This window comes from Ovis canadensis, chromosome X (genome assembly GCF_042477335.2).
Source record: "Ovis canadensis isolate MfBH-ARS-UI-01 breed Bighorn chromosome X, ARS-UI_OviCan_v2, whole genome shotgun sequence".
In the NCBI taxonomy this organism is placed as follows: Eukaryota; Metazoa; Chordata; class Mammalia; order Artiodactyla; family Bovidae; genus Ovis; species Ovis canadensis.
The window spans coordinates 99,980,158-99,998,807 of NC_091727.1; the positions used below are offsets into that span (position 1 = coordinate 99,980,158).

At 43.3% G+C, this 18,650-nt stretch overlaps 1 protein-coding gene across 10 annotated transcripts in view; it reads left to right on the forward strand.

Moving 5' to 3' along the window:
- The first annotated feature begins 2,495 nt into the window (after nucleotides 1-2,495).
- The window catches only part of ARHGEF6 (Rac/Cdc42 guanine nucleotide exchange factor 6), a 117,142-nt gene continuing 100,987 nt past the window's right edge, over nucleotides 2,496-18,650 (forward strand). For 4 of the 10 annotated variants that reach the window (XM_070290672.1, XM_070290674.1, XM_070290675.1 and 1 more), the window contains exons 1-2: nucleotides 2,969-3,479; nucleotides 4,684-4,767. In XM_070290672.1, coding sequence (XP_070146773.1) covers nucleotides 3,243-3,479; nucleotides 4,684-4,767 — 321 coding nt within the window. In that variant the 5' untranslated portion in view covers nucleotides 2,969-3,242. Of the gene's footprint in view, nucleotides 2,624-2,968; nucleotides 3,480-4,683; nucleotides 4,768-12,806; nucleotides 12,883-13,528; nucleotides 13,837-13,896; nucleotides 13,998-14,121; nucleotides 15,142-18,650 lie in introns of those variants that run through there. The other 6 variants (XM_070290677.1, XM_070290679.1, XM_070290673.1 and 3 more) reach the window with 5 other exon arrangements.

Sequence of the window (18,650 nt, forward strand, 5' to 3'; positions counted from 1 at the left end):
CCAACCAGTCCATCCTAAAGGAGATCAGTCCTGAATATTCATTGAAAGGACTAATGTTGAAGCTGAAACTCCAATACTTTGGCCACCTGATACGTAGAGCTGACTCATTTGAAAACACCCTGATGCTGGGAAAGATTGAAGGCGAGAGGAGAAGGGGATGACAGAGGATGAGATGGTTGGATGGCATCACCGACTCAATGGACATGAGTTTGAGTAAACTCCGGGAGTTGGTGATGGACAGGGAGGCCTGGCATGCTGCAGTCCATGGGGCCACAAAGAGTCAGACACAACTGAGTGACTGAACTGGACTGTGTGCTTAGATAAAACAATTGCTAGATTTCTGTATGGCAGAAGGGGAGCAGATAGTGTTGTTCATCAAAATGGATACACTCTAATATTCATATGATGGAAGAGAAAACTTAGGCTTCTGCTTGAATTAAATTAAATGAGTCAGTGAGGTAATTTTATGCAAGTTCTGGATACATGTATCCACCTTTACTTCTGCCATTTTCTTCTTGCAAGCTTCAACAAGGTAACTTTTGCATAGTGTTTTATTTTTTCATACTCTTACGTAAAGCCTGTGCTTTGTGCTGCTGTGATCTCCTGTCTTTCAGCCTTCCACTCTGTTCCCCCAGGTCCTTAACTTCTTTTCACTGCCCTGGGTTCCATGGCTAGTCATTTCACCTGTATGGTTGCTACTGTCCTGGAATGCCTTGCTTTCTTGACATTTGCCCATACCGACCCTAACTTCCAATCTTTATACTAGTAGAAGTGTTTTTCTGCTTTGAGATGGTCTTGCCTTTCTGATTTTACTCTGTTGCTTACAGTCACTTGCGATAGCCAATGTCTAAAATGAGGCAGATTTTCACCCCAATAACCCCAGTGGGCTCAAGCCTATTTTGAACGAGGCTGGATTCCTGAAATTACCCAGGCTTTATTCTTCAACAAAAAATGTAAGTGATACTTCAATAATACTGCCGGATCTGTTTGTCTGTAGGATACAATTCTGATGAGCATTTGTGAGAAAACTGGTCAAATGAGATATCAAAGTATATTTAAGCAGGTTACATTTAAGAATTTCATTGATCAACACATGGATTTTGGTTTTATTTCCATTACATAGATTTGGTCATGGATCAAAAGTCAATGAAAACTTTTGATTGACTATATTTATTTTGCTCATAAATATAATTATATCAAACTGAATATCTGGAGGTCAAATCTTTCTTATAGAACTATTGATAGATACAACAACATGAATGAAACTCAAAGGGATGATGTTAACTGCAAGAAACCAGACAACAGAAAGTTCCATATTGTGTGATTCCATTTATACAAGATTCTAGAAAATGCAAACTAATCTATAGGATTGAAAAAGGTTGTTCATTGTCTGGGATTTTAAGGGAAGGGAGGAAAGATCGGGTTGAAAGGGCACAATAACACTTTTTGGGGATGACAGAAAAGTTTTTTGAATTGTGTGTATATGATTGTATCATGGGATGTATACCATATGTCAAAATCTATTAAATCATACATCTTAACCATATGCGATTCATTATGTCAGTTATATCTCACTAAAAGTACAAAAATCATTAGCAAGGAAAACATGTTGGTTTTAAGTCAAAATGTCTGCTGTGTACCAGGCACTCTGCTGGGGACAGTGTTCATCAAGGCAGACAAGACCCCTCCCTTAGTGGAGGCTACATTCTGGTGGAGGAGACAGATCAACAAATGACAATAGTCAAGTCGGATAACTGTTATGACAAGGTAAAAAGGGGAAGCTTTGAAAGAATGTAGCCAGATTTTTTAAACAAATTTTTATTTGGTTGCACCTGGTATTAGTTGCGGTATGTGGGATCTTCACTGTGGCATATGGGATCTAGTTCCCTGATCAGGGATGGAACCTGGGCCCCCTGCATAAGGAGTGTGGAGTCTTAGGCCCTGGACTACCAGGAAAGTACCCCAAACATGTAGCAGGATTATCTAAGCTGATTATTTGGTAGTAGATGCCTGTCACTGTATTGAAAAGATTCTGAAAGTTAGCATGATCCCATGCATCAGGAGAGGGTAGGGAGTACCATGCATTTGCCCAGATCAGGCTATACTGTTGGCCTTATCATAAATTTCCTAATCATGTGGCTATTATAACTGGTTATGAAGATGTTTTAAGAATAGTGTAGATCTCTTGTTATAGACCAGTTTTTTTCCAGAGCAATATTTTTAAGGCAAAGTGTTTCTTGTTGGGGAAACATCAACCTTCAGACTGTAGTATAGACAGAGGACAAGTGTTCTTTTGTTCTCAAAAATTCTGTTTCCAAGTGCTTTTTACTCGCCGATATGACTGTGTCTGAGCCTTTGCTAAGGGCACTGCAGCTGGATTGTGTAGTGGAACCAGGTCCAGAAAAAGAATCGCTCAAGAATGCAAGTAAACAGGATGTCAGATGTTATCCTTAGTCTATTTCCCTAAACATAGCTTTTTGGCTGCAAAGTAAAATGCCATTCTTCTAGTTTGTGCTTACACAGAGTGATGGCTGACAGCAGGCACAGTCTTCATCTGCTTGGCACGTTGTCACCGTGCAATTCAATGTGTTTTGCAGAGGAATGATCATGACACATTATCTCGGTGAGACAGTAAGAGGACATCCGGCCATTTCTTGGAAGAATTTTCCCAGCTTACCTTCTCTGAGCCCTGTTGTGCCAGCACAGCTCCCCACGAGGCTCAGATCTGTCTGACCTAAGAGCCAGTTGGCATCTTCCTCTTGACAGAAGCCAGATTTTCACTGGGGCTAGACTATTTATTGACAGCATTTTCCCAGACTGGCCCATGAGTATCTCATTTCCAAGGTCCCCTGAAGTGCTGGCTCGCCTCTATTTTCCCAGAGCACTCACTGCCTTCTCTTTCCTCCCTCCCCAGCATCCTGCTCACTTCCTTCCCTTACAGCTTCTTGCACTGTTGGTTTTTTTTTTTGGGGGGGGGGAGGGGTGTGAGTGTGTGTATGTATTTCTTCTTTTTTTTTTAAAAAAAAATCCTAATGAATTTGTTTTGCAGCTTTTGAAAAAGAATCCCAGTGTTATCCAGGATTTTCCCCTCATTCATTCTATTTCTACATCTTTGAGTGTGAGCTCTGTGGTTTTCAAATCCCAGAATTGGAGTGGCTTCCACCGTTGTCTAAGGAACGTTGTTTTAGAGCTTTGCTCTGCAAGCACGAGAAGAGAACTCATAAAAAGGAAGACAACAGCAGATGCAATCGCGGATGTGGCTTAGTCCTTGCAGCTGCCCCAGAGAGGTGCTCGGGAGCGTTCAGTCTGCAGTAATGAATCCAGAAGAGCGCGTCGTGACCTGGCTCATATCCTTGGGAGTATTAGATTCCCCCAAAAAGACCATCTGTGATCCGGAGGAGTTCTTGAAGTCCTCGTTGAAAAATGGGGTAGTGCTGTGCAAACTGATCAACAGATTAAGGCCTGGCTCTGTAGAAAAGGTAAGGGAAATTTGCAGTATCTTTAGGGTTGCTCACCACCAGAGAGCAGCGGTAATGTCACTCTGGAGATTTTCGGTTGCCTGGGTCATGGGACACTCCTGCTTTCATCTCTTTTTGAGATTTAACCGTTCTTTCTTACTGTTTTCATAGTCGGAAAAAGTCAGAAAATGAAAGGTTTTCCTTTAGTGATTGGCCACTAGAGGTTAGTACAGTAAAAACCTTTGACACTACTGGTACCAGGGGACAAGGAGAACACCCCTGTCACGAGCTGGCTCTGCCACAGAGACGTGTGTTGTGCCTCTCTGTGCACCGAGGACATGTTTTGAACCTGAGGTTCATGTGAGTCTGTGGAGTAATGGGATGATTTGTAACAGATATTCAGGGTGCTTATTGATGGTATGACTAAATTTGCTGTGGATTTACTTCTCAAAGAAATAAAGTATCCATTGAAAGAGAGGCTATTTAGCAATCAGGAGAAATAATCCAAAATGTCACAATGGGTTTGTTAAAACAATAGAAACCAAATATATGTTTTGAATGCAACACGTGTTCAAAGTGAAACTAACCTTACTCATTTTTAAAAATCCAAAATTGTGAAGGTTGGAAACCCATGATCACCAGTAAGAATAATTTTTAAAATGGGCACCTTAATCAAGTTTAAAAGTGGAGCCATAAATTATTTTCTTAAGGTCAGCAGGGAATGAGACACTGAGTACAGTTCATTTCCCTCCTTGAGGCAGTGTTTTTATTGAACATACCGATTTACTTATAATTTCTTAAACTTGGAAAACAGTGATAAAATGGAAAATGTCGAGAAATGTGATCAAATGTAAAGAACAGCGAAGAGGGAAATACAATTTTAATACATTATCATGAGGAGGATGGAGGGAAATGATAGGTTGAAAGCAGGAACCATGATGAAAAAAACTTGCAGGGTCTCTCTAATTTGCTATCACCATGCTTTGCATGAGAAAGTTTATAAGTGGAGATGACTTGGGGCTAAGGATTTGGTGACATTTGGAACAAGACCAACCGTTTAGATTTTTGCATCACTTCCTTCAGTGGTTAATTTCTCTTCCTGGATTGACAGTAATGTTGGCCCCACCTTAAAAAGCCTACTTTATCTACTTATCAGCGAATGATGCAATGATGTGTCCCACTTGGGATGACAGTCTCCAAGTGATATTTGACTGTGTTTCTTTAGTACTGTCTGGAGCCCCAAACTGAAGCTGACTGCACCAACAACATCAACGACTTCCTGAAAGGATGCGCAGCCCTTCAAGTGGAGGTAAGCCCACCCAGGTTGCCTTCCTTGTGGTCATTTTTCACTCTGCTAATGAATATGGTGTCGTGGTAAAAGGCTTATTTTTACTGTTAAACCGAGGAAGCATTTTTATGGAAACCATGGTTAAGATCGATGGTCCCCAGTCATGGTTTGCTAGTTTGTTTGTTTGTTTATTTTTTTTCCGGAAACCAATTCCAAAGCAAAACAAAATCAAAATTCAAAATATGGTAACTTTTATCTTACTGTATAGCACAGAGAACCATATTCAATATCCTATGATAAACCATAATGGAAAAGAATATTAAGAAAAAGAATGTCTGTATATGTGTAACTGAATCATTTGGCTGTACAGCAGAAATTAACACAGCATTGTAAATCAATTAAAAAAAGACAAAATATGGTACCATTTAGAAACAGCTCCCAAAATTTGTTGTATGACTCAGGGAATTCAAACCAGGGCTCTGTGACAACTTAGAGGGGTGGGATGGGGTGGGAGGTCGAAGGGAGATTTGAGAGGGTGGGGACATATGTATGATTCATGTTGAAGTATGGCAGAAACCAACACAATATTGTAAAGCAATTATCCTCCAATTAAAAATAAATTAAAAAAAAAAACACAGCTCCCAAGCTCTGAAAGCAGGCTTTTGGTGCCAGAGGTTGTATGGTATGCGTCCCTACTAAGTGGAGCCCAAAGTGGGCCACTGGATGCTGCAGAGGGTTACTGTAATCCTTTTGAGTTGGGAAGCGTGGAAAGATTATAACCACTTTTCCCTACTAACACTTTAGAACAGAGGCCATGAAAGAACTTGGCCCTGAGGTAGAAATTGTATATTAAATTACACTGTATTCCTTTATGTTATGTGGATCCTTGCAGTAAGTATAGGGGGTGTTGCTGAAAAGGAGGTGATGCTTTTGCTTGTATGTCACATTATTTAATGTCTCTGTACCTTAGTGTTTTAATCTGTAAAATGGACACAATAATAACTACCTCATGGGGCTGTTTTAAGGATCAAATGAGATACTGCATAATAATTTAGAGCTAAGAGCTTGAAATTCCAAAGATCTATGAAGTAACATAGGTAGAGTACTCAGCACAGGACCTGGGGTGTAAGAAGTATAGACATGCATTAGTAGTATCACTTGTGGAGAAATGTTAGTACTGGTTTGAGCCTGGACTCTTCCCTACTGGCTCAGACAGTAAAGAATCTGCCTGTAATGCAGGAGACTCGAGTTCAGTCCCTAGGTTGGGAAGATTCCCTGGAGAAGGGGACAGCAACCCATTCCAGTGTTCTTGCCTGGAGAATCCCATGGACAGAGGAGCCTGGTGGGCTACAGCCTGTGGGCTTGCAAAGAACTGGATACAACTGAGCGACACTTTCACACACCTTCTGATATTAGACTACTTGGATTCAAATCTCAGTTATCTCTTGCTAGTAGCTTTGTGACCTTGGGCATGTTATGGCTCTGTGCCTCAGTCTCCATACCTGCAAAATGGGAAGAATAGCAGCACCTGTCTCATGGGATTGGTATAAGGTTTCAAAGAATTCACATCCTTGGAAGAGTGCATGGCACACAGAAAGTTTTCTCCAAGTGTTAGTTAACTACTAGTGGTACTAGTACAAGTAACTTTTCCCCAGATAAACTTTGCTTTCTTCAGAGTTTTTCTGAAAGTTAGCCATAGCATCAAGCTATGCTTGTTTCAGAATATTTTATTCCAGATTTCCGTATTGCCAAATTTTAGCTCCTTCCCTCTCTCTCTCTTTATCTTTCTGTGTGTGTACCTGGGCACATGGTGTGTATGGCTTTTAAGGCAGGTGCAACCTACTCTATATCCCTTATGGAATGATGTCTGCTACTAACAGATCATGGCATTTTCTTTTCATTTGTTAAATAAAAACATGGTGAGGTTGCCAAAGATTTATGCACTCTGAAGCTGTCAGAAGGTATATTGAGCTTCTATATGGTTCTAAGAATACTAGGTGATACAGAAACACCTCCTGGGTCTGGCATTGTTGGAGAATGAGTCTTTTCACATAAGTGGATTTTTCTGATAACTAATGCTTATTCCGTTAAGCACCCATACTTAAAATATTTTTGGCCACTTTGGACACAAATCTTTCTTTGAAAGTATAACATAATTTTCATTTCTTACATTGAAGGTCGCCAAACATATTTTGATCTCTTTTGGATAATTCAGGCTGGTCTGAGCATCAGATGAATATTGTGAGGAGGCAATATCTGTCAGGATGGTTAAGCACATACCTTCTCCAGTTTGACAGACAGACATGGGTCAGAATTTTGGCTCTGTGTGATTCTGGGAAAAGTTATTTGGCCTCTCTCTGCTCCAGTTTCCTCATCTGTATAATGGAGACATGAGTAATAGGTACTGCATTGGATCTGTTTATTTATTTTTAATATTTTGACCATACCTCGCAGCATGTAGGATCTTAGTTCTCTGACCAGGGATCAAACCCTTGTCCCCTGCAGTGGAAGCAGGGAGTCTTAGTCACTGGACGGCCAGGGAAGTCCCTGCACTGGATTCTTTTAAAGATCAACTGAAATAATGCATCTAAAGCACTTCATATGTCATCGCACATAACACATGCATAATAGCTCTTCACTCATACCATTATTACTAGGTAGTGTTGCACACAAAATTATGCCTGAAAGGGGTGCATAACAGTCATACTGAGGCACTGCTAGAACCCTGAGGGAAGATTAATAAAATCAATACAGGAGGAATGAGATTGAAAGCTGAGCTGGGTGCACCCAGCAGCCAAAAATACTGACCATTCAGTCTCAAGTTCCCAAGGTAGCTAGAATACAGACCTAAACACAAATATTTGCAAATTAAAAAACATTATTTTAAACATTGAAAGTATTGGACATACAATATGGTGTAAATTTAAGGTGTACAATGTGTTACCTTAATGCATTGATATTTTTTAATATCATTGCCATTGTAGCGATATTTATCACATCACCTAAGTACAGTATTGTTGTCTGTGTTCCCCATAGTGGACATTAGACCCCTATGGTGTATTTACTGCTCATTGTAGGTTGGTACACTTAAACAATGTCAGTTTTCATCCCTCAGCCTCCACCCTCTGATAACAGCTCTTTTTTTCTGTTTGATTTTTTAAGATTCCATGTATAAGTGAGACCATACAGTATTTTTATTTGACTTATCTCATTTAGCATAATGTGTTCAAAGTCCATCCCTGTTTTTGCAAATGGCAGAATATCCTCCTTTTGCATGGCTGAATAACAGTCCATTGTGTGTATATACCACATCTTTTCTTGAAATCCATTCATCCGTTGATGAACATTTAAATTGTTTCTGTATCTTGTCACTTTAGATAGAGTATCTCTCAGAACTAAAGTACCTAGCACAGTGCCTAGTCTGAAGTGAAGTGAAGTGAAAGTTGCTCAGTTGTGTCCTACTCTTTGCGTCCCCATACAGTCCATGGAATTCTCCAGGCCAGAATACTGGAGTGGGTAGCCTTTCCCTTAGGGCATACTTAATACTTTTTTTGTTGACACTATGAAACTGTTAATGTTTAAAAAGCAAAAAGAGCAGGGCTTGATTGTTGCCAAGGACACACTATTATTTATATACAGAAAGAGTGCCAGCTTGAAACGGTCAGTTTGGAAATCTAGAAAAATGAAAGCAGAGACGCAGCAGTACATTGACAATTTGGGTGTTGACTGTGGGGCACGGTGACCACATGAAAGAGCCTGCTGCCTTCTGACCCTCTGAGTGGCCAGCTGGTCTCTGCAAGTGACCTCCATCTTTGTGTTCTCATGTGGCTTTAGTGTCCTAGGGTCGCTAGAGGCTCATGCCACTCGCAACCGATCAGGGAAGTCTGCTGAGACACCTGGGAGACAAGGGTGTTTCTGAAGTGCCTCCCAGACTTCGATGGCATCTTCCTAAAAATATTTCCCCATTTTCTTTCTTTTTAATTTAATTAAAATTGTTATTATTATTATTGGCCGTGCTGTGTGGCTTGTGGGATGTTAGGTCCCCAATCAGGGATCAAACCCGGGCCCCCACCAGTGGAAGTGAGGAGTCCTAACCACTGGACCACCAGGGAAGTCCCTAAAAATGATTTTTTATTACATGAAAAATTCCTTAAATTCTATAGTGCTTTCTAATTTTCAAAAGTTTCACACATGTGATTTCGTATAGTCCCATAATAACCCCTTTTATTCCCTTATCCCTATGTTGCCCCCTCCCTCCTTCCCTCGCCCCACAGGCAGTTTGTTTTCCATATCTGTGAGTCTGCCTTTTTTGTTTTAGTCACTAGCTTGTTGTATTTTTTAGATTCCACATATAAATGATATCATACAGTATTTGTCTTTCTCTGACTTGTTTCACTTAGCATAATGCCATCCAAGTGTCCATCCATGTTGGTATAAACTGGCATTATTTAGTTCGTTTTTATGGCTGAGTAGTATTCCATCCATAACACACACACACACACACACACACACACACACACACCCCACATTGTCTTTATCCATTCACCTGTTGATAGACACTTAGATTGTTTATACCTTGGAAATTGTAGATAATGCTGCTATGAACATTGAGGTGCATGTATCTTTTGAATTGGTGTTTTTGTGTGTGTGTTTATATATATATATATGTACCCAGGAGTGAAATTGCTGGGTCATATGGTAGTTCTATTCTTAGTTTTTTGAGAAACCTCCATACTGTTTTCCACAGTGGTTGTACCAATTTACATTCCCATCGACAGTGTAGGAGGGTTCCTTTTTCTCCACACCCTCCCCAAATTTGTTATTTGTGTTCTTTTCAGTGATAGCCATTCTGACTTGATTTGCACTTCCTTGATGATTAGCAATGCTGAGCATCTTTTCATGTGGCTGTTGGCCATCTGCATTACCTCTTTGGAAAAATATCTATTCAGGTCTTCTGCCCACTTTTTAAATTGGGTTGTTTTTTGATGTTGAGTTGCATGAGCTGTTTATATATATTGGATATTAACCTCTTATTAGTCAGCATTTGCAAATATTTTCTCCCATTTAGTAGATTGTCTTTTCATTTTGTCAATGGTTTCCTTTGCTGTACAAAAACTTTTAAGCTGTAGGTTCCATTTGTTTATTTTTTAAATTTCCTTTGCTTTAGGAGATGGATCAAAAAATATTGCTGTGATTTATGTCCAAGAATATTCTGTCTATGTTTTCCTCTAGGAGTTTTATAGTATCTGGTCTTTAATCCATTTGAGCTTATTTTTGTGTATAATGTTAGAGAATGTTCTAATTTCTTTCTTTCACATGTGCTGTACACTTTTCCCAGAACCACTTATTAAAGAGACTGTCTTTTCTCCATTGTATATTCTTGCTTCCTTTGTCATAGATTAATTGACCGTAAGTGAGTGGGTTTATTTCTGGGCTCTCTGTTCTGTTCTACTGATCAATGTATCTGCTTTTGTGCTAGTACCATACTGTTTTGATTGCTGTAACTTTGTGGCATAGCCTGAAGTCAGAGAGTGTGATTCCTCAGCTCTGTTCTGTCTCAAGATTGTTTTGGCTATTTGGGGTCTTTTGTGGTTCCATACAAATTTTTGAATTATTTGTTCTAGTTCTGTGAAAAATGTCACGTTGGTATTTTTGATGGTTTGTTGTTGTTGTTCAGTCTCTAAGTCATGTCTGACTCTTTGTGACCCCATGGACTGCTGCATGCCAGGCTTCCCTGACCTCCACTATCTCCCAGAATTTGCTCAGATTACTGTCCATTGATCAGTGATGGTATATAACCAACCATCTCATCCTCTGCTGCCCTCTTGTCCTTTTGCCTTCAACCTTTCCCAGCATCAGGGTATTTTCCAATGAGTTGGCTCTTTGCATCAGGTGGCCAAAGTATTGGAGCTTCAGCTTCAGCATCAGTCCTTCCAATGAATATTCAGGGTTGATTTCCTTTAGGATTGACTGGTTTGATCTTGCACTCCAAGGGACTCTCAAGAGTCTTCTCCAGCACCGCCAATTCAAAGGCATCAACTTTTCAGTGCTCAGCTTTCTTTATGGTCCAAGTCTCACATCAATACTGAAAAAACCATAGCTTTGACTAGACAGACCTTTGTTGGCAAAGCGATGTTTTTGGTTTTTAATATGCTGTCTAGATTTGTCATAGCCTTCCTTGCAAGGAGCATCTTCTAATTTCATGGCTACAGTCACCGTCCACAGTGATTCTGGAGCCCAAGAAGATAAAATCTGTCATTGTTTTCACCTTTTTCCCATCTATTTGCCATGAAGTGATGGGGCCAGATGCCATGATCTTGGTTTTTTGAATGTTGAGCTTTAAGCCAGCTTTTTCCCTCTCTTCTTTCACTATCATCAAGAAGCTCTTTAGTTCCTCTTCACTTTCTGCTATTAGAGTGGTATCATCTACATATCTGAGGTTGTTGATATTTCTCCTGGCAATCTCGATTCCAGCTTGTGATTCATCTAGCCTGGCATTTCACATGATGCTGCTGCTGCTAAGTTGGTTCAGTCGTGTCTGACTGTGCGACCCCATAGACGGCAGCCCACCCAGCTCTCCCGTCCCTGGGTTTCTCCAGGCAAGAACACTGAAGTGGGTTGCCATTTCCTTCTCCAACACATGAAAGTGAAAGTGAAGTCGTGTCCAACTCCTAGTGATCCCGCGGACTGCAGCCTACCAGGCTCCTCCATCCATGGGATAGAGTCTGCATATAAGTTAAAAAAATAGGGTGACAATATACAGCATTGCCACACCCCTTTCCCAGTTTGGAACCAGTCCATTATTCCATGTAATGTTCTAACTGTTGCTTCTTGACCTGCATACAGATTTCTGAGGAGGCAGGTAAGGTGGTCTGGTATTCCCTCTCTTAAAGAATTTTCCACGGTTTGTTGTGATCCACACAGTCAAAGACTTTAGCATTGTCAATGAAACAGAAGTACATGTTTTCCTGGAATTCCCTTGCTTTCTGTAGATGATTCTTTCCCCCACTGAATTGATTAATGTAGCTGAGTGGTAAGTTTTCAAATCAGAAAGCATGAGTCCTCCAACTTTGTTCTTCATTTTCAAAATAATTTTGGCTATTCTGGATCTCTTGTGTGCGCATATGGATCAGGATCAGCCTGTACATTTCTGCAAAAAGGCAAACTGGAATTTTTAATAAGGATTGTATTCAGTCTGTATATTGCTTTGGGGAATATTGCCATCTGAACAACATTAAGTCTTCTGATCCATAAACACAGGATGTCTTGCCATTGATTTAAGTCTTTAAAATTTCATTCAACAATGTTTTGTAATTTTCAGTGTACACGCCTGTACTGCCTTGATTCAATTTATTCCAAAGTATTTTATTTCTTTTGATACTATTGCAAATGGAATTGTTTCCTTAATTTCACATTTGGGTTGTTCATTGCATAGAAATACAATTGATCTTTCACCATTAAGCATAATGGTAGTTGTGGGTTTTCATAGATGCTCTTTATCAGGTTAAAGGAGTTCCATTCCTTTCCTAGTTTTTTGAGTGTTTTTTGTCATGAAGGGGTGCCAGATTTTTTCGAATGCTTTTCTTTGCATCTGTTAAGATGACCATTGATTTTCTCCTTTATTATACCGCAATGTTTATTACATTATTAATTTTCATATGTTAAATCAATCTTGTATTCTTGGGATAAATGCCAGAGGGTCACGTTGTATATGCACATAGAGATTTGTGTACCTCTGTGATTATTCTTGAAGCATCTTTCTTCATAGAAATGGAATACCTGTGTTACAATTTGATACTCTCAAATTCCCCTACAAACATGCTGTATGAAGCTCTAATCCTACCAACAGTGTAGAAAGTGCCTTCTTCCTCATGTCTCTGGTGGCCCTGGATATTATTTATCATTAATGTTGGCTAAAATGTTGGGTGCAAATGGTATTTCTTTATTGCTGTAATATTAATTTCATGATTCCATGTGCGTTTGGACACCTCTCATGCCTTTATTGTTTATTTGTATTTCCATTTTTGTGAACCAAATGTATCTTTCTTATTTATTTACAGAATGGAGAAGGCAGGGAGGACACTCAGGCCTCAAGAGAAAATCTTCCAGAACATATGGAAAAATCCTCATGTCTAGGTAGAGTGTCACTAATGTGACCAATAAGTCCCTCGATAGCACTGTCCTAGCAATGGTCTTTTTTCTGCCTTTGAACTTGCTGGGAGTCAGGGACAGCTACAGTTCTTATGATCATCTGGGACTGGCCTGGGTGGTACCTCTGACTACACGGTCCTGGCTAAGCCCCAGGAAGGACTGGTCTTTCCCAGCTCTAGTCCTCTGGTTTTTCTTTCAGCCAGGCTTCCCCCAGCCTCATCCCCAGTAGGCACTTCTTTTTCACCTGCCACTTTTATGAACAACCCATTGCCAGGGATACTCTACCATCTCCTATTCTGCTCCTGGGCCAACATTACTTCGCCGTTTTGTTTATGAAGGATTTCACTGAACGTATATGAAGCTCAGTTAGGGCTTCTTTCACTCTCTTTCTTCCTCCTTCTCTCTCACCAGCTGGTATCAGTATGGCTTTTTCTTTGCCCCCACCCGTAACTGCCTCCTGTCTCCCTGAGTCACTCCATCTGCCTTGTCACTGGAACAGCATGGGTGCTGTCCCCAAAGTGGGGCCTGTGGGATGGACGATTTGCCATTTCCCAGGGCCGGCTCGACAGGGAAGCAGTTCTGGAAGGAAGGCAGCTCTACTAATGATCATGAGTCAAGGGCTAAATCTCCCATAATCGATCTGAGCTCTAGGAGAGCAAAGCCTCCCTGGAGCAATGAGGCAGAGGCCAGGCAACTAAGCAGTAGCTGCAGTGGGTATCAGGCCCTGAAACGGGCGACGTTCTCTCCGAGAACTCAGAGTCCCCTTCTCTCGGCCTCAGTTGACTCATCTGTAAAAATGAGGAGACTGGAGTAAGGATTGGTAATGTCTCACTGTTGGACACTGTTTTTAACTGGCCGTTTCCATCAGTTTCCGCTGGGGAAAGCTTTGTATATTTAGCCGCTCAATTTGAGCTAGTGAGAAGACTAAAGAGGATTTTGGTAAGTTTTTGGTCTTTTTTTTTTTTTTTCCCCCTCTTTCTGTCGAGCCAGTCTGACACTCCTACTGGAATTTCCGTGAGTTACATCAAATGACACCCATGACTGGCCATCCTAATCTACCGATTCCATTGCTTTTCGGTAAAAACTGGACTTCAAGTAAGGTCGGAAATATTTGCCTTCTCTCACGAACCTTTTCATTCTTCCTCGAAGAGACTATTTGGTGTGGGGCCTGTTATCCGAGAAGTCCGGGAAGGGCATCCAGGACAGTTCGGGGAAGGGAGGGGTGCGGAGGGCCGCTGGAGAGCGCTTCCTCTCTGGGGTGGCTCAGCGGCTCACCACAGGGTTTAGGGGCTCCAAGCCGCGTCCGGGGCTGGAGGAGGAAGCGGGCCACCTGGCAGGGCTGCTCAGTGAGGCCGGGATTCCCGCCCGAGGCTCTAGCAGAGGCCCGCGGCAGGCCAGGCGGCGGCAGCCCGGGGCTCGGGGTTGAACCCGGCGGCAGCAGCATGCGCAGTGTGGCGGCCGCCGCCGCTGCTCCGTGGCTTCTGCTGCCGCCACGGCTACCGGGCGGCGGCGGCGGTGGCGGCTGCTCTGCCCTGCGCCGCTGTCACTTCCAGTTCCTACTTCGGCGATCCAGGTCCGGGTCACTGCTTCCCCGCCGCTGGCCCGGTCCCTCCAGGCCGCTCTCCCTCCCGGGCTCTGGCTCCCGGCTGGAGGGGGCCGGCGAGGTACTGAGAGCCGGGTGCGGAGCGGCCGCAAAGGCGGGTTCCCAGGGCAGCCGCTGCCCGCCCGTCGCCGCCCCGCGCGCCCTCGGCCGGCTCGCCGCCCGCGCACCCAGCAGGGCGCGTCTCCTGCACCCCGCTTTCGGCCCCGCGCTCCCCACCGCTTTGGAAACAAGAACTTGAGGGCCAGCATCTGGCTTCCCTTTAGATTAAAAAAGGCGGGGGGGGGGGGCATTAAAAAAAAACAACAAATAAAAAAAAACCCTGGTCTGGAGAGGTTGCGGGCGCTGCTCAGAGTTTGGAGACGGGCGCCCCCTCCTCGTCCGCGTCCAGGAGCAAAGTTGCAGTCGCCCCTCCCCGCCCCGGCGAGCCGAGCCCAGCTCTCCAGTTTCGCCCTGGTGGCGGCCGCGCTCAGGGCAGAGTCCCAGCTCCGGCCGAGTGGAACCGTTCCCGCAGCCTTGGCACCGGCTCGGCCGCCCGCTCGCCGGCCCGGTGACTCGGGAGGGCGAGCGGCTTCCCGGAGGCGGCAGCGGCGCGGATAGAGCGAGCGAAAAACTGGAGGACCAGAGGGCAGCCGCCAAGCCAGGTGACCTGCCCGGGCGAAGGGTCAGGGGAAGGGGACCGCGCGAGGGCCTGGGGTGGGGCCGAAGGACCCTCGTTGGCGAGGAGCCGCCCTTCCTCCCCTGGCCGTGGCCGCGGGGTCCGTCCTCCGCCAGGGCCTCGCGGGGCTCTGAGCGCCTGGGTGCCGGGAGCGGGGGCGGGGGCCGAGGGCGCAGAGCGGGGACGCGCCAAACTTAGGGGCGAGTTGTCCGGCTCTGGCCGCGAGGTTTGCATCAGACCCGATTCCTTCTTTTCCCTGAAACCAGAGCAGGAATCAACAGTACTATTTTTCTTTTATACTAATTGACATCCCCCACCCCCCCGCCACCGTCCCCGGCATCCGTACATTTGGGGATATTTTAGGCGTTGAGTACACAGGTCTGTCGCAGGAATGGTTTGTGGATGGGGAAAGTCCTGTATCTACAAGGTGTTCTAACGTACCTGTGGTTAATTTCGAGTTTTCATTTTCCAGTCATTTAGGAACCCAACAGGTATTTGAGCGATTTCGTTTCTCAGCTCTAGAGTGGAGAGCCCTTAAGTTTATCTGTCTCTTCGAAAATCTTATAGTTTTATTTTTGGTTTGTTATTGTTTTTGGATACAGGGGTGACTCACATGATTTTTTTTTTTTGTCTCTCCTTAATGTGTAGTGGGAGAAAAAATAGAGTCCTAAGGGAATATATTTTTCTATGCAACTATGTACCTTTTGTCAAGAAAAGCTTCACATAAACCAGAAGCCATTATAGGAGAGGAGACAATTTTAAAAGCAAGATTCTGAGGTTCAGACTGTTTTTCTAACTTGTATTTGCCTGGGAACCCCACGATTTGTCCTTGAACTTCCTATCTTAATTTTGACATTGACCATGGTAAGAAGAGCTCCGATGACATCATTTGCTCCAGCCACAGTTCTGGTGTTCCGTGACTGAGAGCGCCTGTCTCCAAAACGTAAAGCCTGGGCCTGCCCTTGTAGTTCAGCTGAGGCATTTCCAAGGATTTCTCTTAAGCAAAGTATTATGCTACATGCCAGGCAGTGCTGCAGTCTCTTCTTACATAAGCGAGCTTCAGGCTGGTGGAGTCTCTGGGTGTGCTTGAAGCAGTTAATATCAGAGAGTTCTCAGTCTTGGGGAGGGAGGGTGGTGGTTGGTGACTGGAGTTTGGAACAAAGTAAATTTCCAGCCTAGAAATCTCATCTTGCCTTCTTTTGCTGCTTCAAGTTTTGGAAAACATTCTATTTATCTTATCTAAAACTCACCGTGCCCTTGTGAAGGATGTAGGAGAGATGGCATTGCTTTCATTGGCCAGAGAAACAGAAAAGTTTAGTGATCCAAAGTCACAGAGCTGACGGGTGGTGTCATCAAAACTCTCACCCGAATCTTCTGCTCTCAGCCCATGATTCTGCTTTGTGTTTATGCCAATGTGACATTTGATACAAAAGTGTCTCATTTGGTACATATCCTGGATGGTATGTCTTCCAAGCTACTGTTTCTTTCTGTTCTTTCTTGCCAGCTCACAGGACTGGTACTGTTACTGTTACTAGAGGTGAGGTCAGGGACAAAGCTTTCCACAGGAGGGTCTGTGGTTGGTATTGATCTATGGTCTGCCTCCTCTCCAGTCATCTTTGGGGGTAGCAGTGTTGAACAGAGTGAGCCCCCAGGGCCCAGAAATGTCTGACATTCATTTGACATCACTAGCCCAGGTATAATATTACTTCAGTTTTTACAAAGAAACTCATTCAGGAGGAGAAACCGGAGAGTGTGAGTTTTGTTCGTCTGCAGCGATCTGCTCATCACTGGGCTGAGACTTAGGAACTTAGACTTGAAGGAGAGAGAGGAGTTGGGTATCTACCATTTCTCAAGCACATACTGTGTTCTAGGTTGCGTGCTAGGTGCTCTAAGTATATTATTTCATTTCATCCTCACAACAATCCTAGGGGGGAGAGGATATTGTGCCCATTATACACTGGTGGAAACTGAGGTTTGGGGATGATCCAGACAAATGCCACACACTGCCAGTGCAAAACAGAGCCAAAATGTAATCACTGATGTTCCTTACTTCAAAATTTGTTCCCTTTGCCACGTGCCAAGCTGTTAACCCAAAGGAGCTATTGAGAATATGGGAACATCTAGCCTTGGTTTTCAGACATAGCTGTACATCAGAGCCACTTGGGGTGTTTTTAAAAAAATACAAATGTTGGGGTCTACCCACACTGGGCTTTTGTGTTAATTGGTCTGCAGTGAGATCCAGGCCTTCCTCACTATTTCTTCTTTTTTTCTAATGTTTAAGTAAACTTTATATTGACGTACAGCATGAATTTAGGAAACTGCGCAAGTCCTGAGTAAAAAGTTCATTGGATCCTTACAAACCGAACACATCTGGAACTGGTGGTTCAGTGGTTAAAAATCTGCCTGCTAAGTGCAGAGGACACAGGTTCAATCCCTGGTATGAGAAGATTCCACATGCCTCAGGGCAGCTAAGCCCATGTGCCACAGCTACTGAGCCCAGGCGCCCTAGAGTCTGTGCTTCGTTGTTCTTTTTTATTGCTAGTGGTATTCCATTGTGTAGATGTCCCCTATTTTCTTTATCCATTCACCTGTTGATGGACATCTGGGTTGTTTCCAGTTTGGGTTGCTATGAACAATGCTACTATGAATATCCCTGTGTATGTCTTCTGGTACACATTTCTGCTGGGTTTATACATAGGAATAGAACCGCTGGGTCATAGGGTATGTGTATGCTTGGCCTGAGTAAGTGCTGCCCCCAAATTTTCCGAAGTGGTCTTATTATTTGGTTTTGAAAGCTCCCCAAGTGATTCTAATATGTAGCCAGAGTCGAGAACTATTTCCCTGGTTTATTTAGAGTTCAGCCGTCCAGCAACCCCTAGAGTCTGCCACCAAGCTGAGAACCTCATCAGCCTTGGATCGTCTAGAAAATCTCTGCTGAACTGGGCAGCTAGCATCCATTTTCCCATAATCCTTTGTGCACGGCTACCTTTTTGCTGCCTGCCCATTCTCAGCATGGTAATCTGTGATTACATTTCTCTCTCTACTAGTCTCGGGGCTTCTCAAAGGCAGGAACTAGGGGTTGATCATCCTTGTAATGCCAGCAGTCATGACAGAACGTGGCACATAGCAGGTGCTCAGTAAATGTTTATTAAATGAATGATTGCTAGAATGACTGAGTGGTCAGGCAAGGTCTGGGCTGCAAAAGAGATGCCCGCTCTTTGTCCTTGGACATGTGCACTTCATTCCTAGGAGTCTCCCTTAAGCCCTCAGTCAGAACCTAATTGCTTTTATTTATCAAAGCCTGTTGGAATTATGGGTAATCTGGTTGCTCATCCCCAAACTGATTAGAAATAGCAAATTAGATTAGATGAGATAAGGTATGTGGAAGCACTTTGTAAACTGGAAAACAGCATCTAAATGGAAAGTTGTGATAAAGGGAGAAGAGAGGTTGCTCCAGATTCTACTTGCTGGTGATGGTAGAAAGTCTATATCTAT